Genomic DNA, 26,684 nt, shown 5'->3' with positions numbered 1-26,684 from the left:
ATTTTGTATCGTTTCTTAATATGACGATGTATCGTTGTATCGATACTTGACCCATGAATATCAGAATTCCGAAAGAACTGTGAGAGTGTACTACACTTTCCCAAGTTGAGACAATTCTACATCAGGTAGCGATAATGTCATATAATAATTGACGGCACACTGATTCCATCGACAATCTACAATCGATATTTGACACGTTGAAAAATGATCGTGTTTCGAGTAGTTTGAAGAAAAAAAAAGATACTTGGAGGCGCCGGGCATCGATCCCGGTACCTCTCGCATGCTAAGCGAGCGCTCTACCATCTGAGCTACGCCCCCTGACGTACGGGGCACTGGAATTCCACGAAACTTCGATAACACGTCCCAATTCCTTGTTATCAGGTTTTTCTTTTGTATCGACGTAACTGCGAAGCCGCTAATTGACAGACGGGTCGATTAACGAACCGGTTGCATCCGACCGACCGCAAGAATCGAACTATTGTCCTTCGCAAAATTCGTTTATCGCCGATCTCACTCGGTATTACTCATTGTTGAATCATCGTCTATGTGTGTCAGATCGTTGCACTTAACGACTAGTTAAGCCCCCGTGGCTCTTGCAATCGCACGGATCACGGTAATCACCGTTGGCAAAACTGTTTGATTCTTTTTATTTATTTATTCGAACGGTTTTTCCTAATGCCGTTTCGTTGACGATTCACCGATTTCCTGTGAGGTACGAAAAGGACAAAATTTCTAAGGTCGAATATTAATATCGGTCGGTTAACCGAACTTCTACGAGTGAAATACAACCAATCGTGAATAATCATGCAATCAATATCGATGATAAATTTTACAACTTCTACGAGTGAAATACAACAATCGTGAATAATCATGGAATCAACATCGATGATAAATTTTACAACGCAAGAAAGGACGATGATATGTATCACGATTAAATCGATAAAGCAAACGACATCGGATGTTTTGCAACACCGTTCAAAGGAAAATAACTCGCTATTTTATTTTTGCTTAAGAGATCAATAACAAATACTTTCATAAATAAGAAGCCTATTAACTTACCCTTAGATCTGGGTTAAAGAAGAAATTGTTACGTCATTCTATTAGGGTAATCTGTGAAGACAAATAGACACATACTGCGACGAACGTTCCTGACACATTCGTTCTATTCATCGATCTATTCAAGGACGTCGCATAATAGGGTTTTAGTCACGCTTCTCGCGGACATTTCGATTCCGTCCTATCTTTTTTTCTTTCTCATTCGTCCATTTCTTTTCACGGTTTTGCAGCTCCATTTTGAACAGAACAATGCCTTTCGCCGTTGTTTCGAAAGCAACCCGTGCAAGGATGCGTCATTAACGAAGGAATAAAGATGATACCCAGCGGTGCCACGTGCGCGAGGGACTATTGCGCGTGCCATAAAAGCAGGATAGATAACGTGCCCGGCGAGAAATAAAGTTGGTTTAACGTGGACTTGAGTCACGCCACGAACAAAGGTACTTTTGATCGGTCGAAATGTCTCTACGTACGGGTTGAATAGCGCAACAAATGTACACATAGTGTACGATCTTGGGATCGTGTTGTGTGTCACGTGTGAACATGACATTCATCCATCGATCCTTTGTCTTGAGGGAAGGCATCGACCCTGACGATTTTTCCAAAGAATTTTTTATACTCTAACAATGAACTCCATCGAAAAACCGAATATTCTCACCTATACTTGGAAGATTCATCCGATATAAAGTACAGACAATAACCGTTTTTTTTTTATACTAGTGACTAAAAAACTGAAAATTATACGTTTATGTCATTATTGCAGCGTTTGAGCGATATACGGAGTGAACCCACCTAAGTATATAGTTGCTTTATGTATTTCAATCTACTTCCTTACATTTGTACATTTTTCATACTCAGGGTCAAATGAAGGTTACACTACTATAGATCATTGGATTGGTTTCAATCTTCACTATTACGCCACGATGATAAAAATATATAGTCGCATTTAAAAACACCGATGACCTAGAAAATTCGAAAAAGACGATCACGAAAAAAATTATTTTACTCATCACAGTATTTGCTCTTTCCAAGCAAATATCATTATTCTCTCACCTTTGTGGTGGTTACCCCCTCGAATTTTCTTTATCGTCATTTGTAGAACACTCGATACCATTAAAGTACGGTTCAAAACACTTTTCATTGCATTGCCGCAAACGACAGAAAAATAATGAGTAGCGTTACGTGGAACACCCTATACATACTCGAATGGTAAAGCATACAAATGGAAACGGTCGATTCTCCAGCAGCCATTTTTCCCCCATTCGGTGCTCATTACTGGACACAATCCGGACCAACGCGGAATCCGTCGTGCGCCCACTACGAGATCCATACACAGAAATCGCAGAGAACCCTTCGCGAGGAAAAACCATTAGTTCTCTCTTCCATGTCGAGTCTCATCTCCTTCCCTCGATCCTGACAGGGGAAAAGTGTCGCGTCTCCTCGTGTCCGCGACTTTACGATCCATCCCGAATAGCCTTTGGACCGAGATTCTTGGGGTCCTGGGTAACATCATTGTTCCCGGGACGAGAAAAGGGAGAGCCGACTGTCTGAGTTTCCGCGTCGAGCGTAACACCGATCCTCCTCGAAACTCCCCCTTCGCGATTTACTCCCGGAAGGATCACCATCGAGCGGTTCCACGCTTCCGTGGCATTACTTTTACACCCCCCCCCCCTTTTTGTTCGTCGTTGCATGGATCGCGTGTCTGACGGCACGTGCACGCGTCGATCATCCGCGCTGACAGCCGTCGAACCAGCGATCGTTCGTTCCCGGCGAACGATTTTCGTGACGACCCTCTTTTGTCCTGACAGAACAAGCCCGTAAACGTGCTGGGCCGTTATCGGGCGTCGTTCTCGCGCGTCGCGATGCGTCCTCGACTTATGTACGAGTGACTCATCTCTTCGTGACTTGAGATACACACGATACCACTTCGATGTCTTTAACACGTTACTAGACTGCGGATTTTTATGCAAAATAAAATTTTACAAAGTAACTCTTAACCCCTTGTCCGCATTAACCAAGACATAAATTTTCATCAAGACATTAACTCTATCCGCTCTCCTGCTCAAAAACTTTTAAATATAATTAAGTTTCTAAGAGTTTTAGAATAAATATTAACGATAAAGTAATTCTTGAGAGTGAAGTCGTAAGAAAAATCACATTGCAAGGGGTTAAGGACAGGAACGAAAGTAGGAATTTTTTTCCTCTCTTAAGTATCTTATTGAGTTAAAAATAAATCAAAAACTCGTTGTAGTTTTGTCATTTACTGTATTTCACAGAGCTCTAGAGTTTATAAATGCATAAAATCCACAGTCTACAAAATCTTTCCCGATAGGGGACGACTCTAATGGATGGTGACGAAGAAGATTCACAGATAAGTCTCGGTCACTTCACGTGTTTGTGTATCTTGCAATTCCTTGGAGCCGTTAATCGACAATTTGTTCCTCGTTACGGCGGAACGATAGCGGGACAGACACTACGGACTTTTCATCGGTTGTGGTAATACACTTAGCCGTGGCTGAATCATCGCCGCGAAAGGATTGTAGAGTGTTTTTGCATCGGTGGCCTTGATTCGCCGATTTAACGCGAGAAACCGCCGGGATGAAAAATAAAAGGGAAGACCGATTGCCCTGGTGAATCGTGCCAACACGGGCCCACGATTAAACGCGTCGATCAATCATTCCACTTCTCTGATCGCCTTACCAGCACCCCCTCCCTGCCCCTTTGCCATGTTCTTCCCAACTCTCGTTTTTATCGGGTCTTCCTCGCCGGGACGAATCGTCCTGACGACGTGATCCTCTCCACGTTCACCGATTTAGCTGATCAAAAAGACCGATCGTGTCGTCGAGACCAAAAGAAGCCTCTAGGTGGGATCGAGGTAGGGATGTTCGATTCTGATTCGGTTCTTCGGAAGATTCCCTTGGGTGACACGTCACTGCCATGTACAGTAATGTTTCGATAAGTGCGACGAACTTGGTTCTACTTAGCTTCTGTTTAAATATTGGAAGGAATAACGCCGTTGTCCGTGACGCATTCATGAAGGAAGTTCTGCCCTCTCTCTAATGTTGAAACCAGCTCTTCACGTTGGAGGCGCAGTCTATATTTATAGGTCTGTGGATCAAGGGTGCTTTTCTGATCCATTCCGTCCGAACAAGCTTTGATTTCCGACAAGAAGTTTCCGAACAGGTTCAAAACATGTTCGAATCTGTCCACGAAGCATCTCTATATTCGCGACGATTTCACTAGCTGACCGTTGTGTATCAAGAGACAGAGAAAGAGAGAGAGACCAGTTCTCTCCGTTATAACGGCACAATACGTGCGACCGGCTGAAAGCTACAGCTGCCTAGGTGGAAACGGGACGAGCGATTGGTCCGCTGGTAACCCGCCTAGGACAGAAAACGAAGGACGATCCGGTAAGAGTGACAGACCCACCTTTGGTCAGAGTGGGAGATAGACCCCAGCGAGGGTAGAAAAAAGGTGGAAAAGCGGAGAAAGCAAAGAAACAAAAACGAAGAACCACCGAGAGAGTGTTGCACGATGGAGAGCAGCGTGGGGACATCGAGGTAGAGGGAGAAGGAACGGAGTGCGAGGTGGGGCTAGATCCACCGGAGAAACGGGGAAGAGCAAAACAAAGGGTTGAAACCATGGACGTATATATATATATATGTCTATGTTTGAAACAGAGGAGAAAGAGAGAGAAAGACGGATGGGTGTCAGCGGAGGGCGTGGAAACGGATAAAAAGTCGCGGATAACGTGGTGTACGAGAGTGAATAAACAGAAAGCCGTGGGAAAAGGGGCAGAGACGACAAAGAGGGAGTTAGAAAGAGGAAGTGAGAGTGGTATATGGAGGAAGAAAGACAGGGAAAGGCCGCGAGTGGTGAAAGGAGAGAGGGAAAAAGAGAGGAAACCTGGCAAGAAGCACAAGGGAGAGGGAGAATATAGCCACAACGTGGGTAGAAGAGAGACCAAGAGACAGAGAGAGAGAGTGAATGATCTACGGGAAGAGATCTAGGAAGAGGGGAGGGATTTCCGAGCAAAGCGGGGCATATAATATCGTATGGCAGTGCCGTAACGAGAGGCGCTTTCCCGAACGTTGACCTCCTCCGCGCTTCCAATACTAACCTCGCCCAAATGCTTGCTCGCGGGAATACGAAATAATAGAAACTCTTCGGTCGCGGTGCGCGCGCGCGTACGGCCGTTGCGAGACCATATTATACACGGGGGCAACACACGGGCACGGGTTCGTAGAAGCTGATTGACCAGAAGTGATCCCTTGACGGGTCCCTCGGCTATATCGAGCCTTCAACGGCTGTTTCCGGGGGGCCGAGCAAGCTGTTCCTCCGGGATGGTTCCCTTTAAATCGCCCTCTTCTGGGAACTCGGTCGGGTCGACCTGAGGTATCTTTCCGACCCGAGAGGAATGTCCGAATTCGAATCGATACGATCGATTGGACAATGCGAGAACATTGTTGTGTGTGCTCGACTCGGTTCCTACGCGAATTTCCCTGATTTGCAGTTAGAGATATGCGATATTGGTTCCGATATCGATATATATTTTTTCGGTAAATATATCGAGACGAGAATGCTATCAATTTGTCAATTAAAAAACTGTTTGTTCGTCGATAGGCAGTCGACCGACAACTTGTTATACGAATTCAACGATTGGAAGTCAAACTGGATGGTATTCGTGTCCTCCGAAGCGCGAGTCACAGGAAGCACCGTAATCGTGGGTTTCGGATTCCTTTCTTTTTATGCTCGCGGAGAGAGATATCGAAGGGAGTCGCGCGCGCATTAAAGAACCCGGGGTGGCATGAGTTCTTCCTGGCGTTTTTCGAGGCTTCGAACAAAGGCACCGTCGGGTGTTTTGCGGAAATGAAAGGGGGGGGAGGGAAAAAGAGAGAGCCCTTCCTCGTTTCCTACCGAGGCCTTTATTTCGCGTTGTCCTTGGAAGACAAAGGGAGCCTTAAAGGCCCTGAATGGCTCTTCATCATCTCTCCCCCGTCGTTACAAAGAGGCCCGGCCCCCTCGCTCATTGATCCGAACAGTTACGACGAACCAGGGCCGCGCCGATGTAAGCTCGTCGCGAATCACGCAGCATTTCTTGCGTACACACCCATCGACCGATATGGCGATGTTCCATCAGCTCCGTGTGGGGATACGGACACTTTTCATTAACGTCGATAAAGAAACACGGAACGTCTCCGTCTTCAGGGAATCTGTCCCCTTTGATTACGGAGTTGAGAAGAGATTTGTCTTCGGTTATCGGTTCCATGCAACGGCGAAAACGTTTCCAGGTATTCAAATTAAACAAGTACTGCTCTGCGAAGGCCAATTAACGTGGGGTTCTAACTATCAAATTCGATTTTTTATCTATTCTTCCTTTGGTGTCTCCACTCTATTTATTGTTATTTTTCTATTATTCTCGCTTTAAAATATAATTTTTATTATTTAGTAATGGTTTAATACTCCTTTCTTATATGTTGTATAACTCTGTATAGACAATAGATACGGCTTTTTGCTTTAGGAATACGTTAAAAAATAATATTCAGTATCCGAATTGCTCCTAATCTCGAAATATGTAAAAATTACAGATACGTCAGTTAACCTAAAGATACAGTTTTCACGTGACCAGAAAAATCATGACTTTCGTTGTCGCGGCACTGTACGACAATGTGAACCGTCGTTTTTCCTTCCCGAAACTCGTCACGGTAACGGAAAAAAGCGTTGCTGGGCGGTTTAAATGGACAGGCGCGCTGCTCTTTAAACGGTCAGGTAGCAACAGCCGTTTCGGGCACCCTGGGGGGAGGAAGAGAAAATCACAAGGATGCAGAGGGTATATATAAGCGAAAGAGACATAGAGAGAAACTGCAACTGCACCGGTCCCTAGGAAAATCTACGGAATTGTTTGTTCACTTCCGAGCTTTTTTCCTATGGCGAAAAGCCAGAGAAAACACGACCAGCCGGTATTCATCGGTGGTCAATTTGACCAGCAAACTGCATATAACGCGGTTGCATCGGTCCGATATAATCATATGGGATCGATATTTTTAGCACGGTTCGTACTCCTGTTGCTAAGGCATCAGCTGATCAAGCCAGCCGCCTGCGTTTCGACAGCCTCGTATCCACGCTTGTTCAACATTCGATCCTCCCCCTACCCTCCTCCTCGATCTTCTTTGCCCCATTATACGACTTCTTAAACAATTGTATTACGTAATCTGAACTGTCAAGCGAAATATCAGGTGAGTCACAAATTATCCACCATCGGGAGTGGATTACCTTTTTTTCTTTCTCATCGAAAGTTTTCTGGAAATTTCGTTGGTAACGCAACCGACTACTCCGCGCGTGAGAGGTTCCCCTCCGTGTTGCTACGGCACTGTCGACCAATCGCAGTGCCGCAGAACCGGCGAACTCCCCACCCGGCTGTTGCCGTCCCCCCACCACCAGCCGGTCGCGATCATCTGATCGTCGCTCAGCTCGGCTATCGAGGCGTTAGTTATCGTCAGTTAGCAACCGGCTCTCTTTCCGTACACATCGTTCACCGTAGCGAACTCCATTCCTCCCCGTTTTCGCACGTAATGTCCAGTGTAACCTGATTCTTGTGCTCTTCCCCGAGTTCTTCAGTGGTCGGTGTTTAGTGAACGATCGTAGATCTTCTCGTCTGTTCGTATTATTTTTTCTGTTCTTTCGTCATTCTCATTCGATCGTCCCCCGTCGTCGCGGGTTTCTCGTAGTTAACAATCGAGGGTACGAAAAGATAAGCCGGGGTCTAAAAAATTGTAAAATTCGTTACCTTTTCTGTCAACCGGCCGGGGTACCCAGCAATACTACATACTGTGATATTTATTATGACTGGTAATTTCTCGCCGGTGTTACACAAGTGCGACAGCACACTGACGTCCAATCCCAAAGGAAGGCTCATCGTTAAAACACGCCGGTGAAAACCCCGTGAGATTACATATATTTTACTGTCAGGAGAGAAAAAGAAACATCGTAACGGCACTCGATCCCCGCGAAAATTGATCGCTGGTAGCTTTCCTGTTTTCTACGAGACAGAGATCTATAAACTCGGGGGTTTCGAAAGAAACAAGGACAGACCGTTTTTACATTTTAAAAGTCATATATATATACACACTACTCGAAGACTTTCGTGTTAAGAGACCTTTATACGTACATATATACAAGTACATCTATATATATTTATTAGAAATAGTGTATTTATTAAAATCGTCCAAAATTCCTGTGGCTAACGTGACCGAGTCTTACCCGAAGGCGGATACGATCGCGAATTGTGGTGGTGCCGCCAACATGGGTCAGATTGGAAATGACGTAAGTTTATTGCACATGTTTTTCTTTTATTTCTTATAATTATAATTATAGTGTTAAGTTTCCGAACATTTCCGATTTTCGGAGCCATTTTCTCGGAACGCGTTTCCCTGCTCGTGTTTCCGTCTTTTTTTTTTTTCGGTCGCCTGGTAACAGCAGCCGCGAGAACCGTAGGGATCGACCCGGCTTTTCGGCCTTCCATCTCGCGGTTTCCTCGCAATTACCAGCCTCGTTATGTGTACTCTCGTGTGTGTGTGTCATGCATGTATGTATTTTCACGATACCCTCCGCTAGACACACGCACGCGACCCGGCGCATTCGGAAAGTCACCGAGACCTTACGACTCATCGGGCAGAAATAGAGTGCGCGATACGAGGTTAAACACAGGAGGCCGGTTCGTTAAAAAGAGTCTGTAGCTGTGTCGTGTTAACGTGTTTCGATTCCGACCCGACCGGTCGCTGAGGAACGGTCAAACGTGCGTGCACATAGCGATGTATAAAGAAATAACCGCTAAAATACAATCGTAAACGAAAGCATATTTTGAATTGATGGGTCGTTGTATTAAAGACCATCGTGAAAAGCAAAGTGACTAGACAAAAGAAAATTAGTTACTTGTTCCAATAGATATACATACTCGACCAAAAATTATACGTTTGCTCAAATGTTTTTAATCGTCTATCAGATGTAACTTCCATTTATGTCTTTGAACTTGGCATATACAAAGTATAAAAAATGTTCCAATTGGTATACTGAATAAAAAATATTCGGAGTCAAATGTTTACTTAGAATTATATAAATCATCAGTGATTCAAATTCGTTTCGATATAATATACAATTGTATATATGATTTTGTTGTTAAATTTCACTAGATATCATTACTTGACATTTTTATGTTCGAACCTGTCGCTGTTCTGTCGCGCTTTGTACTGTTTCTTCATCGGAATTCAATTGTATATTGTATCGCTACTATGACTGTAAAGATTATCGTATATCGCGAGTAAATATGTTTTCTGAACATTCTATCTGATAGATTCTTGTGGATGGCTAATGTTTGCCTATGAATTTCACCGATTCGATTCACGATCGTCGTGCACGCGCCTGGTTCCTCCTTCACCCCAGAAGCAACGCGGTCCCTGGTTAGAGGCTTTCCTTCCGAGAATAAATAAAAAATACAAAAAAATAAGTCTGTTTAATATCAATATTTTCGACTTCAAAATAACAAGATACAACATATATATCAGTCTCATAATTTTGAAATAACGATTTAAGGATCTGGGCGTTGAAGGGTTAAATATCTTATTGGGGGTGATAAAATCGAAAATTCGTAATGGTTTTGATGAAAGTTTTATCTTTTACTGTATTTCACACGGCCCTATAAGTTATAAATGCATAAAATCTGCAGTCCAGTAATATCATATTGTACAGTTCTTTTTCTTCACTTTTCTACCATTATCGCGTTTTCAGTATACTATTAATCTTTCGTAACCAGTTTCACTCGAAAAGTAGCAAACCGTACGTGTAATTCTGCGATCATGAAACCGATGTACACGATAACCCGTGATGCATTTAAAAAAACCCGGTATGTTAATAAACACGCGTAGCATGTGATTTACACCAATCAGATATGATGCAATCAACCGCCAGAATTCATAGTGTAGAAGCGAAGGAAAAAAGACCTTGTTAACTTGTTTCCCAGTCGGTTAACAGGTTACACGGTTCCGATGAGTGATCCACGCTACTTCTTGCCGAATTGGTATTCATTCCCAAGGCTTTCTAAACCGCATCGATGCATATCGATCAATGCATATTGATAATATCAAGTGGAAGATTTCGTTCTATATTCGAATACCTTTTGATCCCACCTAATAATCGTGTCAGACAAGAGTTAATTCTCTTTTTTTTTTTTTGTATAGCTTTGAAAATCTTGTTGATTCTGTAATATCGATCTCAAACGCAGCTTCGATAAGCTCCGATAAGCTTCGATCGAACGGGAAAAAAAAAATTGAAGAACTCGTTCGTGGTTACGGTTTCGCGAGAACTCGACCGCGGATACCCACAATTCTGGCAAATCCTTCGCGTCTATTTCCGTGCGTCGTTTGAATCAGAAAGATTTCATAACGCGGCCATGCATGCACCCGCAGCCCCTGTGGGTTGCGCCGGTTGCAAACAGTTCCTTTCCCTCGGCCTAAAGCAGGTAAAGCCCCCGGGGTCGGGGATGACTCGAAGGTATATCCGTTCTTGCGTCAGATTCTCCACCTCGCCCTCGCTCCCTCTCTGGGCTGCCAGGGTTCCTGTGTGTCACTATGCCAACTTTATTGACTCGTTTCATCATCCTCGCTGTACGTTTACCCAAAAACGGAGCTGAGCTCACCTGTAAACCGGGCATAGGTATACAATGTTTTTTTTTTTTTCGTCGTCCACTAACATTCTCTTGAACCGCAAATTGGACCTTGATTTGTTTGTACAACTTCGATATTATTGTGATTTGAATCTGTAACAATACTTTTTAATCCATGAAATTTTTATCGAATTTTTCCATAACCATTTCAGGGACAAATTATTAAGACTATTTTTCAGCTGCATCTATTTCGAATGTATTTATGAATATTAATGACAATCAATTGGTAGGTTATCCTTTTTTTTTTTTTCATGGAATTTCCAAGTAAGGTTTATTCACAGTAAAATTTATTGTATTTTTGGAATCATTATTGAATAACAGAAAAACTAAACGTGCACATATGTGCTAGTATTCCCTCAAGAAATTAAATACAATACTTCACTTTCAGTCGCTGTTCATCGACAGTCGCGAGCGTGAAACGAGGTTAGTTTACGATAAGAAGAGCTAGTCTCTGCATTAATTAGTCTTCGTATTAATAATAATTCTGTAATTTTCGATTTGGACGGGGAACAATTAATGCGATACTTTGTTGCCAACTCACGACAGCTATATTTATGCTCACGGAGTTTACATCAACGACGCGTAGTTAGCAACCTTGTGAGGCCCCGGTAGCAACTGCCATTTTCTTATTGGCTGGCTCCGTAAACAATCCTGTATTTTTCTTGTTCGTGTGTGCAACTTGTTCGTGCGTGTGTGCGTTCAATTTAGGGCTTCCAGCACGACGAACAGAATCGTGTGTTTGTTTTTAAAACACGATCTTGTTATCGTTGCAACTTGCATAATCACAATTAAACACGCGGAACGCAGACCGTGTCTGCCGCTTCTGACAACTTTTATGTAATAATTCGACCGCGGTGTCTGTGGCATTTACAACGACTCACTACGTTCGAGAGACGGGCAAATTCATTATCTAGATAAAGAGTTTCGAATAAAGAAGGGAAGATGAAAAAGTACTTTTTAATTATTTTTAATCGTTTAAACGTGGAAATTTCAATTTTTGTATAACAAAGTAATACATTTTTCTGAATGAGTCGACGTTTCATTAACTATTTAAAGCTCAGAATGTTCCCACTTAGAATACTGCAGCTTTTCACGATGTATTATTCGAAACAAATTTTTCCCAACTCTGGTTCGAGTTTACGTTCTCTCCCCCCTCCCTCTTATTGTGTCTGCTGTTACCCGAGTAAACGAAACTCGATATATTTTTTTTATTTCATCGCCATGTGCTTACAACTCGCGCATTCAGCACTGTTCACGTAGCGAGCACGTGGACACACGTTGCCTAGACCAAGACACAGTGTGTTGATTTGTCTCGTCTGCAAAGTAGCCTGTGCGCGTCATTATTTTATCCCGGCGATTAGCTATGCAAACCCAATTCTGCTTACAAAGTCGACTCTGCTACGCTCGTCTTGGAACGTGAGTTAACCCTTGAACGCCCAGACGCTCAAATCGTTATTTGAAAATTGTGAGACTGATATATATAGCGTATCTGGTTATTTTGATGTCGAAAATATCGATATTAACAGATTCCCAACTGTCGTTCATTTCTGGCGGTTCTCTGTGTGTCTACGCAGATAAACGTGTACAGAGCGCAATTTGAATATCAAAGTTCACTCGTTCGAGTCGATATTTAACGCGAACTTTTGCGGTTTCGCGGATTTATCGCGGATCGAATGCTTACCCGAGGCAATTCCCTCGACTTGCCGCGACCGCGCGATAATTGAGTACTTTGCCCTCGATGCATTGAAATAACTCTGGGGGTGGGGAGAATAAGAACCGTTAGATGATTTTCTATTTGGAGAACGAAAAACATTTAATCACATCAGACTTAACTGACGCTACTTCCACACAGAATAAACACCATACAATCTTGCTCCTACAATATCCTTCATAGTCACCCTCTGTAATGGCTCCTATAAACCTACCATAATTTCGAGTAAATTATCAAAACAGCTTCACCTCGTCACAAACTGCTTTGTTTTTTTTTCATATATTACCTTCCCATAGGCCAGTGTATCGCAACATGGTCTGTACGCCCCACTGGGGGGCAATTAGCAGATTATTAATATTTGTCATTTCATCGGCAACTGAATTTTGACTTTGGTAAATTAGTTTTACATGCTTTTGCAATGAGATCAGAAAAATTATTTTTATACTTTAATATCCCTTGTCCTTTTGTGAATTGAACAGATAAAAAATCATCTATTAACACAGGAGATACTACATAAGACAGACTATATTGCCATTAAACATATTGCCACAGGAGGCACTTCCCCTTCACACGTACTTTCGAACACACAAATTCGTTCTCCCACCACGTTGCACACCATGATCCAGCTTTTGCGCAAGCGCTGAAGCGAAGGCTATGTCGATAGACCTTAGCATGGAGGGGGCTCTAAACTCATTGCCATTTTACTCCCCTACAGCCCCGACCATGGCAATATAATTAGAGTCCACTGTATTTGTGAAATTGCATAAGACCTTATTTGTGTTCTGTGTTTTCACCGCGACTTCTAAAAAACACAGTTTAAAAATCAAGTTTCTGGTGGACGAACTTCCTCCGATTTCTGCCGATTTTTTACGATTTTTCACCGCTGTGGATCGTCACGTTAGACGGCTCGTGCCTGGCGCTCCCGTTTTCCACGCGATGATAAGCTCTTTAACCAGTATCTCATTCATAAAACGACTCGCGACACGGTTCTCCCACGGTTGCTGCGAGCACGTTCGAAATTGCACCTGACGAACGTTCGTCCGGGGCGAGAAAATAATGAAACGGTTTCGCGCGCGGTTCTGCGGTAGCCGTGTTGTCCACGGGACCGGTCATTACGAATACAAGTTTTGCGGTGCGCGTCGGCTCGATCCGCAGTTTTGCATTTCTAATGTTTTTGCTCTCCGCGCCACCGCGTGTTACGCAATGTCATCGAGCGGGCAACAGGAGGCGGGGGTCTCTCTCGTTTCCTCGCAGAATCGAACGTGTTCCCTGCAGTTTGTTATTTTCGTAGTTGGAGATCCCTCGAGAGAGGGCCTTTGAAGCGGGCAAATTGAACGATGAAGGAGAGAAAGAGAGAAATTTAACCAACGATAGAGAGGGAGAGATATATATCTCTTTGAATTATTTTTATCCGCGAGTGGTGATGTTGTGTTTGATTATTTTTAGCGCTGTCTTTCTTCCACACTATTTCTTCTCTCTCTATCTCGAGGTTGACGAGGATATATGTTCCATCTGGGTATGGTGGCTCGTTGAGACACGTTCTCCCCGGTCGAATCTTTCCATTTTCTCCTCTCGTGCCTTCTATGTCCCCCTCTCGCCCCATTGCCCTCCACCGTCCACTCCTCGTCGGTGTTCTCCCGGCTCTTTCGAGATCGTAAAATTGTTTTCCAAGCGAGAACCGGTTGCTGGAGATCTGGGTTCTGGTTCTCAATGTTGTTACGCGCGGTCATAGGCCGCCAACGAGGAGAGACCTCGAGAAAACGAGTCTTCGGGGCCCATGAGCTCTATACGAGACGTTCTGCAGGTTTTTTTTCTTGCTTCTTTTCGTGTCATCGCGACACACGCGAAATCTTCTCTGAATGAACCTGGCGCAGGGTTCTACCAGTTTTTTTTTTTTTTTTTTTTTTTTTTTTTTGTTTTGTTGCGTCCGGTTGGTTAAACCCTGATGCGGTTTTGTTTTGTTCCCGTTCGTCGAGAGAAGCTGAAGTGACGTTTTGGTCATTTCGGGCCTCTCTGGGTCCCCATCACGCGACGTTTATCCGGTCGAAGGAAGTAAATGACAGAACCATTCGTTGGTTAAATAACGTTAGTAATTTGAGAAGCTTATCTGAATTGTAGGAGACACCAGTATCTTGGTTAATCGATGGAAAGGAATAGCCACTATTTTGTTGCTCTTAAGTTTTTGCGTTTCCTAGAATTTTGACGAAAATTTTAACTTTACTCAGTTTCCAACTTAATCCTCCATTGTAAAATAAAAATATGTTTTCGTGTAATTGGTTAGCTCACGATGGAATAGGGGGAGCATTGTATGTGTCCAAGCGTAAAAAAAGGACCGATCAACCTTTAACAACAGGTTACGGATGCAAAGGACAAGGATTCAGGTAGTCGACTGCTATAACCGGTCACGGCCCAGGACTCTTTTAAGGGGGAGGGGAGTGGGTTATTTTGATCCTGTTCTACCGGTTGAGGGGTTCAACCCAGTAGCCAAGTTGTCGGAGGGGAAACGGAACACACAGCACCCCATGCCCCATAAATTCATGCGCCATGTGCTGCCCCACCGACTGTAATTAGAAATCCAACGACGGGAAAGCGTGTAGGATCGTATGAATAGGGGGGAAAGTGATTGATTCGCTGTTTGTGTCGGTGTGTCTCTTAGCGGGAGAAACAGGATTTTAATTGTTAAAAATCTCGGCAGTGTCGATGACTATTAACACGTACAGGTAGCACGAACATGGATCGAATGCTCGTTTATATCGTATTATATATAAAATTACACTGGAATACACGTTCCACATTTATCACACCTGATTTGTGGAATATATATGTGTCTATCCCGTTCATTTTATATTTCACCTTTTTTTTTTTTGTTCTTTCGTGAAAATGTCACGAAGCTCATGAAAGTTTATAGTGAATTACGAATTCAATGTGCCCGTTACCCAGAGTGTCGAGGACACTATATAACAGGGGTTATTTGAATATTTATATCGAAGCTATTTACTTCAATGTTCCAAAGTTTAAAGGTGTAAACTGTATTCCGGTGATTTTACATGTCAGGACATTAGAATATTATATTTTCGATTCCTCGTAAATTATCCTCCAGCTTATCGTCGTAGTTTCGTTTCGATTCACCTTGCCAAAGTAATGGGGTCGTTTTCTCCGTCACGAAAGAACCAAACTCTCCATAATTCTAGTTGGATATAGTAAGGTATTGACCCAACCATCATAACGAACCGAAATTTTGAGCGGTTGGAGGGATGGGGATTCCCATATATAAAATTTAAACTTCGGGTAGTTAATAGTTAATTAAATAATCCCCTCCAAATTTCGTTTCATTATGATGGTTCGGTGATACCGTATTTACAGCCTTCGAGTCAAAACCGTCATCCACAAATTAGCATTAATTGTGCACACACACACACGAATTTACATCCGTTGATAGGTTCACGTACAAACGTTAAAATTTTAACGTAATCGAGATAAACATGTTTGCATGTCGCGCGCTCATCATCGAGCAAACAACAGACCCGTGTTTGGTGCCGAACGATAAAAGTTTGCCATTTTTCGAGGCTTCAGGCGACGATTACCGACGTCGTTATTCGCTAATGTATATGTTAGGCCGTTACAAAAGCGAGCTTCGTCTGGTCGATTCCGTGTGAGTCACCCGATGGGGGGCAACGACGACGGATTTCCAACGATTGTTTTCCTTGACTCATGAGATTATCGCTCGCTCGCACCGCCGGCTAATCAAATATTCAATGACGACCGTTCAATAGCTCGTACGAGTGAAAAATATTTGCCGTTCGCGGACTTTGTTGTCGTCGTCGTCGTCGACTTTATTACAATTTCTCTCGCCCTCCTCCCTTGGACGTTATACCCGGAACCACACGAACTTCCTCCGAACGATGTGTTGTACCTTCTTATCGGTCGCTCGTTAATTTCGCACGGCTACGACGACACAAACACGCCGCGACAGATTCGAACGCCTCTCGGTTCACCGTTCCTCCGGGCTTGTTCCTCTCGACGTCTTTATTACTATCGTCGACCCGGAGCATACTTCACGGGAGCCCCGTTATATACGCCAACAGCAGCGTCTGGAATCCTACCGAACGATTCCTTCGCCTTGGTGTTCCATCCACGGTTAGAGAAAGTCCTTGTTTACGATATATACTTGCTCGATGACCAATTTCTATCGCATCGAGGGGAGCCTCTACCGAGGCACCACTGTGCCCCTCCAGAGTTGCCAGGGGTAGATACATTTTGGTATACAATTTTCCAAGTTTTGTAGAGGTTAGGGGTCTCGTCTACCGCGTAGATAAAGCACTAAAGAGATTAGTATGTTCATCCACCATTCGGATGCCAGTGGATGAATAAGTCTAGGTTAAGACTTTCCATTGCTTTCTCTCTTCGGAGGACCTAAAATGGCGGATGGGCATACTCACGTTCATACTGCATTAACCTGGATCCTCCAAATTATCCATCTACCAAATCCCAAATGGCGGATACCGCCCCCTCTAATGCTCTAGCGAGACAAGACCGTCTACAGAACTTCGAAAATTTCATGCCTAAAAGTTGTTACCCATGGTAACTCTGTCCTCGACCATCACAATTGGTGGGTTTCTCCCCTTCCTTTCGTCATCCCTTCGTCACGCTTCTTCTCTTTAACATTGCCTTTTAAGGTTCTCGATTGGGCGTCGAAGAAAAGTCGGAGAAGAATAGAAGGTTCGGACACAACACCCCAGGTTGCAAAGGGGCACATGACACGCGTGTTTCTCCTCAATTTGTTCGTGTCACGGTTCATTCTGGGTTTTAAGGCGAGTTTCTAATACACGTTGTTTTGGAACTCGTCGACTGCTTCGAATTAGCCTGACGAGGGAGGTGAAATTAGAAAATGCAACAGGTCCTGTTGCGTCACTGGACGGCTCGGCCTAATCAATTTTGATGCTCGTTTGTCGGACGTGTCCCGGTTTCGTCGTTATCAGCTCGCGCAAGAACGGCACTATCGCGTGTTGCCGGTTTCCCATGAGATTCGAGTGAATTCTCTCGACACACCGATAGGAAGTTCTCTGAGTCATTAGCCACGGTTTCGTTGGTGCTGATGCGTTAAACACGTCCCATATTCGTAATGGTAAGGCTAACACAGCTATAGATACTCGGAACTTCTTTAATATGTACTCTTCAAAGTTTCAGCTTGTTACACTCGACTGACTATGTAACAATCGATAGGACACGAAAGAAGTTTCGAGTTTAAACTGAAACTTCACTTCTGCTGATAGGTATTAAGACACTTCGAATATGCAGTAAATGTTACCAGGTATTGCGAAATTACTAAAAGTCTGAAATAAATGTTGCTTAAGGGATATTAACCCTTACATCACAATATAGTGGAAATTTGCACCCGCGAAACATTCTATCTGGCTAGCCATAACGGTTTCAAACTGAAGATTTTGTTCTATTTAACAGTAGCGAAGAATAAAATAGTTACACTATGTTCGACCGAAATGTTAATGTAAACATTAAATAAAAAAAAAAGTTAATTAATATTGAATAAATCAAAAAATTCGTATATTCATTCAAGATCACAATTTAGTTTGAATAAATATAAAACAAATAGTTTTCTCCAGCTAACATCTGCAATCGTAACACTGTGCGTCGGTTCAACACACTCGGCCTTTGTCCCCGACGTTCTCGAATCGGCCACTGGGGACAGAGAATCCGTGCGCTCGAGAGAGAGACAGAGAGAAGGGGCAATCGCATAGAATCGTAGAGTAAGAAAGAAAGACGCGTTCATTGTCACGTGGCCGTGTACACCGACAATCGATACGGTGACACGCGTGGCCAAGTGGACCAATGGGATTCCTGGCCTCCCTCGGCTGTATATCGGTATCTCGTGCACCGATAAGAAAGGAGCATCGAACTCTCAAAGTTCCTTTGTTCCCTTTCTAGTGCTCGGTTTTCCCGGCTTTTTCTCTGTTCTCCATTCTTTCGCGTTCATCGTTCCACAAACGAGTTTCCCCTCCTTTCCATTCTTCTCTCACTGTTTCCGCCACGAATCGTCGACGGGAATGGCTTTGGCCAATCATCGTCGAGACCGCCTCGGGCCCCGAAATCAGCATTTATCAGATTTCATTCGACGACCTTGAGCACTCGTTACGACTCGATACCGTATCGATACGTCGGTCGTGAGCCGGATAGCGGTCGCGTGACTCTCCGATCGGCGGCTTACAGTTAAATTGGATTTCATAACTTCCGGCTGATTTTCAGTCCTCCCTCGCGATATCGTTTATCGTGTGCTCGAAAGAATTCTTCAGCCTGGTGTTATCTGAACCTTCAGCTCTATCGTCATGTTATTTCCTTTAAATTCTAATCAACGAATTTTATCCTTATGCAGTCTATGGTTCGTCCAGTACCTTAAGGCTGCATAGGTTGTCATCATCATTCGCCAGATGTTCGAATTCTCTGTCCCTCCTGTTTCTTATCTCATCCCGTTGAATCGTGCAAACAAACTATTTTACTCGGTTGCGCAAGCATGCAAGGTGATCCTATTTGCCGCGGGAACTCGCCTCGAGTGACTTCTTATCTTGCGTCTAACTATAGCTCTTTCTATTCGGACGTCTAAAGGCTTCCATGGACGATACGATTCGTCGTATATACGACCAGTTACAGAGACGGTTAGGACGACAGATTTTTAGTCGTGAAACGACCTCTAGGTTGTACCTACGATCAGTACGAAACTCTGCTTCCGCTGGGGGAAAAAATGACGTAGGAGGAAGGCCTCCTACTACTTGGTCAATTTATTTCAAGTACTGAAATAAAGGTTAAATCGAATATTAATTTGATATAAATTTCAGTAATTCCTGATACCAAGTGGTAGAAAGTCCTTCTCTTACTCCACTGTTTCCCCTAGCAGAAACCGAGATTATCGTGAGGGTACGATAAATCGTATCGTATAGGGGGCATTTTAACAATCTCTGCCTCCAAAACCTACACAGCGTGTGTATCCTCCAATTGACAACTTTCAATTTCTGAAACGTTATCAATAAACCAGACTATTATTTCCAAATAATCCAGTGATCGTTCAACATTCTCGTTCTTCTTCCCTCATACTCAACATGTAAAAGGGGGGAGGGGACAATCTCGAGGGAGTATCAAACGGGAGCACGGTTACGCGTCCTTGGAGACCTATCGAAAACAAGATAAGCGAGCTGGTACACTCGACGGTGTTTTTTCGATGGCCTTGTAACTCCACTCTCGGTTCACGATCCCCGTTGTGCGTTCCTCCGCTCGCATGGTCGCCCCCGTATCGGCTCCGAATACCGACGAAAAAAGAAAGAAGAAAAAAAGTGGAGAGCGTAATCGTTTAAATTCCTCGGGCGTTTCCAATCGGCGGGGAGAATTGCGTCATCGGTTCTTTCCGGGGTCTCGTAATCTCTCTTCCAGAGAAGAGAAAAGAGCCGAGACACGCGGTTCCTTGTTGTGTGTAGACCGCCTCGTTTCCGCTATTCGTGTGTTTGCTTGCGAATTCGTAGCGCCCCTTCCTCCCATCTCCTTCGTCCTACACACGCACGCCAGGCTCGACACGTTCACGCGCAGTCTCTACCAGCGATAAGGCCAGCGACACTCGAGCCGCGTGGCAGTGGAGAACGATGTTGTTTTAGGCCAGGCAAACAAGTGCCCCGTGGCCCCAACAGAGCCGTGCTTTATGCTCCGCCCCGGAGCACGAAGACAGATAAGCGGGTTTAAAAGGACGCAAAATCTAGCGGTGCTTTCTCGATTCCTCCACCCGGTTTTAATCGAGCCTCGAATTCACACGGTTCTCACCATCAGCTTTACGAGCTTTCGGTTTTTTTTCTTCATTCGAAAAGAAGACGCTGAGAAACATTAAGGGAGGCCATTTAACTGCTGATTAATCTGGCGACACTGGACGTGGGCTGTAAACCTTGTTTTTCATCGCGCTCTTCTCTGGTGTTTGCGTATCAGGATACTAAATATCCACTTGGAAAAACAGTTGAATAGTATTTCTGTTTTTTCTTAAGATTGTACTATTTTTGTTCGATTTTTTCGTGATACCTTTCGGGGCTCTTGGGGCTGAAAATTCAACTGCAAAAGCACCGAAGCAATATCCGTCTTTCTAAGCTCCTCTGCTTGAGATAGTGGGTCTTAAGAACCTTCCTTCTGGCTCCCACAGTCTTGGAGTACGTAATTTCTAGGCTGACGAAGGCTTGATTAGTTTAAAACTCCTCGAATTTAAACAATAAATACTATAAAACATTGTAAAAATAATATTAGAACCCTCAGCTAGAAAATTTATTGCAAATAACCTACTAAAATATTCAGTATTAAATCCTGAAGCTAATTCCGATTCACTTTCAATCAAATCGGAGGGAGTAACGTCTAATAAAATCTCGTGGATCACCCTCAATTTATAAACCATTAATAGTGATCTGTGAACAGACAAAGAGGAAGATAGTCGTTGGCAGATGCACACTCCGGTTACCAGGAATCCAAGAACAAAGAAGCGTCGTCCAGTGGTTTGGTCTCATACGAAACAAAACCGCGCGTGTGTCTGTGTTAATCGTTGATCTTAATTAAGCCGTATCTCTCCGCGAATGATCGCGATGGGCGTGGGTGTCGGGGGCTCTTGATATTATTCTATCGTTCCCTTCCGTTCCTTTACTCAGGCCTCCGTTTATCGCGTTCGTTCGGTCACGTAGAGGCTGCAAAACGCACGGGGGCTTCTCCTTTATCCCGTTGGCTAATTCCCATTTACGCCCCGCGTTGATAATTGACACGTATTATTATAGGCCCACGTGGGCCGGGTTGTTTTCACGGGTTCAACGTTCGTCGGATCCACGAGGAGGGGCGAAGGCCACACGTTGGAAATTGAGTCGTTTACGACAGCTAACGCGTCCATAAAGAGCTCGTTGTGATGGTTGGTTGTTACGGTGTGATTCTTAATTGCACGACCTCAGTAGCGTGTATACATATGTCGACGCCCAGAAATCTGCGAGGTTAAAAAACAAGAAAAAAGCGTTTTTCTAACTGTATATCTACTCCATGAAGGTTGTGACTCTTCGCGATTGTGACATCGAAGTCAAAACAATCCTTCCTCGATCCCCAGAAGACATCAATGATACGTGTACTCGGTTTTATTGGGCTCTCGTTAAAGAGCGCTATTAAGGATTCAAGCGAGGAGAAGAAACCGAGCGCCGTTGGCGCGACAACATCTTGCGTGGGTGGGAGTAATATACACGGAATAATATGGTACAAGGTCTCCCCCTTCCCTCTCCTCCCCACCCTGTAATCGAGTTCTCTCGGGTGTATTACCCTGTCTCGAGCGTTGTTTGTCACGTCGGATATATGTATATGCCTTTTCATCCATTTTTTGCTCTCGCTTCTCTCGCGCCGAGCTGCTATCTCTCGCTCTCGATTACGCGGCCGGAGATGCAATTACGGCGACACGGGAGAGTCACCTTGACGCTTCGTTTCAGCGATTATTCGATTACCACGCTCATCTTTCGTATTACTCCTCGACGAGGCGATCGAACTGTTCCTTTCTGTATCGAACTGTCCCTATCGATACCGAATTGTCTCTGAGATATCAGAGAACGCAAGGGAGCCAGAGATAGCGAAAGTCTGGGTTTGCGGTGAGAAAACGTTCATGTCACCCGAGGACAAACGCTTCAAAAGAGAAGCACGCTGATGTCCTCCGTGTCGAGGTTTCGCTACAAAACACGATCCAACGAATGTTGTCGAGACGCGAGAAAGATCACTCGAAGGCGTTACCAACAGGATCTATAATTCGTCTCGAGTCGGACATGTTGGCGCGATAAGTGCTGTCTGTTTACCGCATTCTTCGATGTGGCGCGCCGATTCCTCGTAATTTCTCGCGCAAGGCTTAGAATATATGTCTGGGCATACTAAAAAGGATAGTTTGTACTCCCTAGAAAGAAAAGTGGTTCGCTTTTTTTATTCGAGTCACAGCAACATAAGGATTTTAGGGTGGTTTTACGTGTAATTTACGTGTAACTCTCGTACCAGGAACTTCAAACAACGATAAATCCGTTCGAAATTGGGTCAAGCTTTTTTTTTATCCTGGGTTCCTCCGGCGTGGCAACTCCGAAATTCCTCACGTTCTCCTGTCGACGGTGGATCGGGTTGTTTACGAGCCTTCTTCTTCGCGTCGGATTCCGTCGCGGCAACACCTGCTCCTAACGACGCGATTTTTACCCTGATTTCCTCGCGCCTTTGATCCTGAAAACGAGCGCTGTATATACTCCCCTGGTTACACATACGGCTTTGTGACTCACCGACCATCGCGAGACGTGTCTCTTTGAAAAATTAATTGAAACTTCCCGAGCATTTTTAGCCCCAGTTTCTGCCCGCGGGGCCAGGAACACGCCGTGTGTCGTTAGTGCGACGATGTTTCAGTGTTCCGCCTCGAGGGAGGTTTCGGGGCGCATCGAAAGTGGAATTCTTGAAAGATCATCCGACGTCGTGTTATATATCGACTTGGAGATAGAATTTCCATTTATATACTCGCGTTACGAACGTATTCTTAATATCCTTTAGGGTTATTTCGAATCTATTTTAAAGAATATCTGGTTTCAAAGAAAGCTTTAGTGTCTTCTGATGAATTGTGTTCATCGATCTATTTTACGAGGAGAGGTCCCTGGGTGTAACGCTGGCTTTTGTAATGAAGTTTACCACAGCGATAGAGCTTGGAATTCTGCAGCTAATGATATTTCTTTCAGCCGCGTGTGGCCATTAGTTTATGATATATTTAACCATTTCACTACATCTTTTCGGTACAAAATTGTTCTTTTTCATGAAATCAAGAGACAATAGTTATTTTAAGAGTATTTAAAACATTTCTTAAATTACCAATGTATGTGTTTACTCGCGATAAATAACGAACTAATTATTTGTAATAACTAGTCACAGTAACACTGTTTTTGTGATGCTTGGATGTCATTTCAAGAATAATTATTCTATCAAAGAAATCTTTAAACGACCATCTAGTTTTTCTGTTCGATATTATGTGTTATCGACTCGAAGTATTGCCCATCGATGACGATCTTCTCATTAATACCGAATAAATTTTCGATTCGAATGCCTCGTCACCAGGGACAAGAGCTCATAGTTACACGGGATGAATAATGCAACAGACGCGCGTCAAAACAATGTGTATGTTCCGCCCGTGGTGTTTGTTCCCTATAACGGAATCCGTGTGCTCGGAACCACCGACAATTACCGGACATACAAAGCCCCTCCTGGATCGCGGATGAAATGTTTGAGGGCCTCGCTAATGGCCCCTTTGTCTCTCGTGGACACGCGTGAATATCACTAATAAATTAAACAACTACACGTTTATCCGTGTTTCGAGAAACGTTTTCAAGAATATACAGTTCATTAAAACGTTTTTCGATACAACCAATAGGTAAGGAGTTATTTTAGACAATATTTCTTATTGGTTCACCCTGTTAACATCTTGGGTCATTGAACGAGACGGGGCGATCGTAATTAAATTTTCGTGCCTCGAATCGAACCCGAATAGGAGAGACAGTTCTTTATCGGTCATTTCCTTTTTTTTTCTATCAGACCCACTGAAAAGGAAGATTAACCTTCCCGATTACAAAAACGCACGTGTCCGCGCGATAAAAACGCGCGCAATCGCTTCCAAATTGTGGCACCAGAGGAATAGCAGCAGACGATCTCAAAACGTGCGCAACGACCGTCGGAAGTGAACAAATAACTGGGTCATATGTCGCGATAAACGTCCGCGTGAAACGCCTCTTTGAACTGGACCCCTTTCGATCTTTTCACGTAATTAACGGCGGCCATTTTTTCTTCCTTCATTTATTTTTTTAAATTTGTTTAAAATCTATATCTTATTGCATTTTCCTGTTATTTATCAACGAGCACAGAGATCCAACGGTGTATATACGCGGGGAACAAAGGTCGACGAATGAGAATAACATCGTTTTTAAACTTTTTATCATACTGAATTTTATATGATCCAATATTTTATAAATGCATAAAATCCGCAGTGTACTTACGATGTTAGAGAATTTATTATTTAACAAACCGAGAGGTGCATAATAAAGGTGTGAATGTAGGAGGGTGTCTAACCTTTCTCATAGAAACACTGATATTAATACCCTAAAGTATATTATTTATCATAAAAATTGGAACTTTAAAAGTATTATAAATACTGAAGTACTTTTTTTTTTATCTTTTATTCGAAACTCTTTATCTAGATAATGAATTTGCCCATCTCTGTAATCCACAGCGCGTCACTTTGTTGACGCTGTCGGTGACGAACGTTTGTGTAACTTTTTCGCGGACGCCCACGCCGCTCGAATTCCGCGGCTATTCCGGTCGGGTCCAATTTTGTTTGTTCCACACCAGGAACACGTGTGTCCACGGTCGCTATAACATAGCGTGAATTGTCGTCATCGTCCGTCGATTTCCTTTCGCGCGTCTGCCTTAACCCGCCAGGAACTGTTTCTCGAAGATGAGGCTCAGAGGGGGGCAGCAGGCAAGACGATTATAATTAGAAGATTACACGTTTCTCGACCACTCCCACTTGTTTTTTGCGCGAGGTTATTTTACGTTTCCGTATTGACGTGGAGAATTATTTTTCTCCTCTACAGTCAGCTCGAACCGTTTCTTCTTTATGAATATCGGATTGAGAGCCTAATGATTCTACGATTGGGGTCGTTTGCTACTGGAAATTGGGCAGTAAACTGGGAGATTAGAAAGGTGGATAGGAAGGTTACTGACAGGCTTCTATTTTATTCGGAAGCTAATGGAACCTTAAGTGGGTTAAATAAATTCCTGTTTGATTTCGATTTTCTGCAAATTGGCCGGTACGAATGGAAGATTACAATAGTACAATATTACAATAGAACTACTTACTACAGTAGTAAGAACTACCACAATAGAAGTATTACTATTATAGTGGTTCTTCTATTGTAATATTGTACTACTGCAATGGTACACTAGTACAATAGAAGAAAAAGATAATTTGACAGTTTTTCTTTTTCGTCTGCAACCAGACATTATGGTGCAATAACCCTGAGAGGTTCACGCTAATGCGTCAGGCCCTGGAGAAATTAATGGCGCCCTCGGAAGGACGCGTTTCCAGGTCCGTGAGATGACGTGAGTGGATGTGTGGCAACAACGGGTCATTAACGGAGCCAGGTTGTATTTAGGTTTCCGATAAGGTTTCAGCGTGCGTCGTTAGTTATACCATTCTAGTTCTGATATCTCGAAAAAGAGAGGTACGTCTGGGGTGGGGAACTACTCAGTCCGCAGGAAGACATTTTAGGTGACGAACGTTATCAGAATTTTAGAAAGTCGAGACGAGGGTCGATGGTTTCTTTTAGGTTTAACGACGCCTTGGACCATCCAGATTGTTATTTCAACCCGAAATTGGAATCTTTCATCTCGAACCTGTAATTACTCCAGGGACCAAGAAGCATCATCCACGGCTAAATCGTCGGATAATTCGTCGTCGAAAAGTTTCCGAAATGGAAAGTTCCGTGTCGTTGATTGATCGTTCTCGTACGAGACAAGAAGATCTCTCGACCCGAAACTAGCCGACCGGGAGAAGAAAGGAATCCCACGACTACTTATTTAAAACCCGTTGACGGTGTAAATTTAGATCGTGTTCGGATAATATTCAAACGGAAATACAGCATTAAGTAAAATTAGCAATTCTGCGCGCGATTCTCTGAACTCCGTAGCCTCTGTTACCCGACCTCATTATTACGGTACCTCACGTCTGGCAAACGATCCGCTGTCAACACCTACACCTTCGTTGTCCCGAATCGCTCGAATTATTAATCGTGCCGTCCCATGTGACACACCAGCGGACCAAATTCCATATGTGTTCAGTCATCGAGGGATGAAAACGAACAATAATATTGTCTTAGGGGTGCTCGTCTTAACCCAGTGTTCACCACAATGATCTCTATGTAATAATATTAATATTTAATTATAAACGGGTTATGAACACTTGAGAAACTGCATCAATACAAGATGGCTTTAACTCTTTGAGGCACACGATATTAAAGAAAATAAAAACCCCAGTTGCACAGAATTTCTTTAATATAAAAAAAATTATATAAAAATAAAATATTGAACCGTAGGACTATGAGTAACTTCAACTTTTCGAGGTGGGTTAAAAGATATCCCACC

The 26,684-nt window shown here is 43.6% G+C and overlaps 1 protein-coding gene and 1 non-coding gene across 3 annotated transcripts in view; one reads left to right on the top strand and one right to left on the bottom strand.

The window, feature by feature from the left end:
• Positions 1–245: 245 nt before the first annotated feature.
• Positions 246–318, bottom strand: Trnaa-agc. The gene has a single exon. It is a non-coding gene; the product is annotated as a tRNA-Ala (tRNA).
• Positions 319–8,312: 7,994 nt separating this feature from the next.
• LOC107192203 (sestrin homolog) overlaps positions 8,313–26,684 on the top strand; it is a 30,616-nt gene continuing 12,244 nt past the window's right edge. The window contains exons 1-2 of one of the 2 annotated variants that reach the window (XM_015581411.1): positions 8,360–8,376; positions 11,160–11,194. Coding sequence is in view for 1 of the 2 variants with exons in the window: in XM_015581410.1 (XP_015436896.1) it covers positions 8,356–8,376 (21 nt within the window). In the remaining variant the exon portion in view is untranslated. Of the gene's footprint in view, positions 8,377–11,159; positions 11,195–26,684 lie in introns of both variants that reach the window. The other variant, XM_015581410.1, reaches the window with a different exon arrangement.

The sequence above is a fragment of the Dufourea novaeangliae genome, unplaced genomic scaffold, assembly GCF_001272555.1.
Source record: "Dufourea novaeangliae isolate 0120121106 unplaced genomic scaffold, ASM127255v1 scaffold299, whole genome shotgun sequence".
Lineage (NCBI taxonomy): Eukaryota > Metazoa > Arthropoda > Insecta > Hymenoptera > Halictidae > Dufourea > Dufourea novaeangliae.
This window is presented reverse-complemented; position numbering and strand designations above follow the sequence as displayed.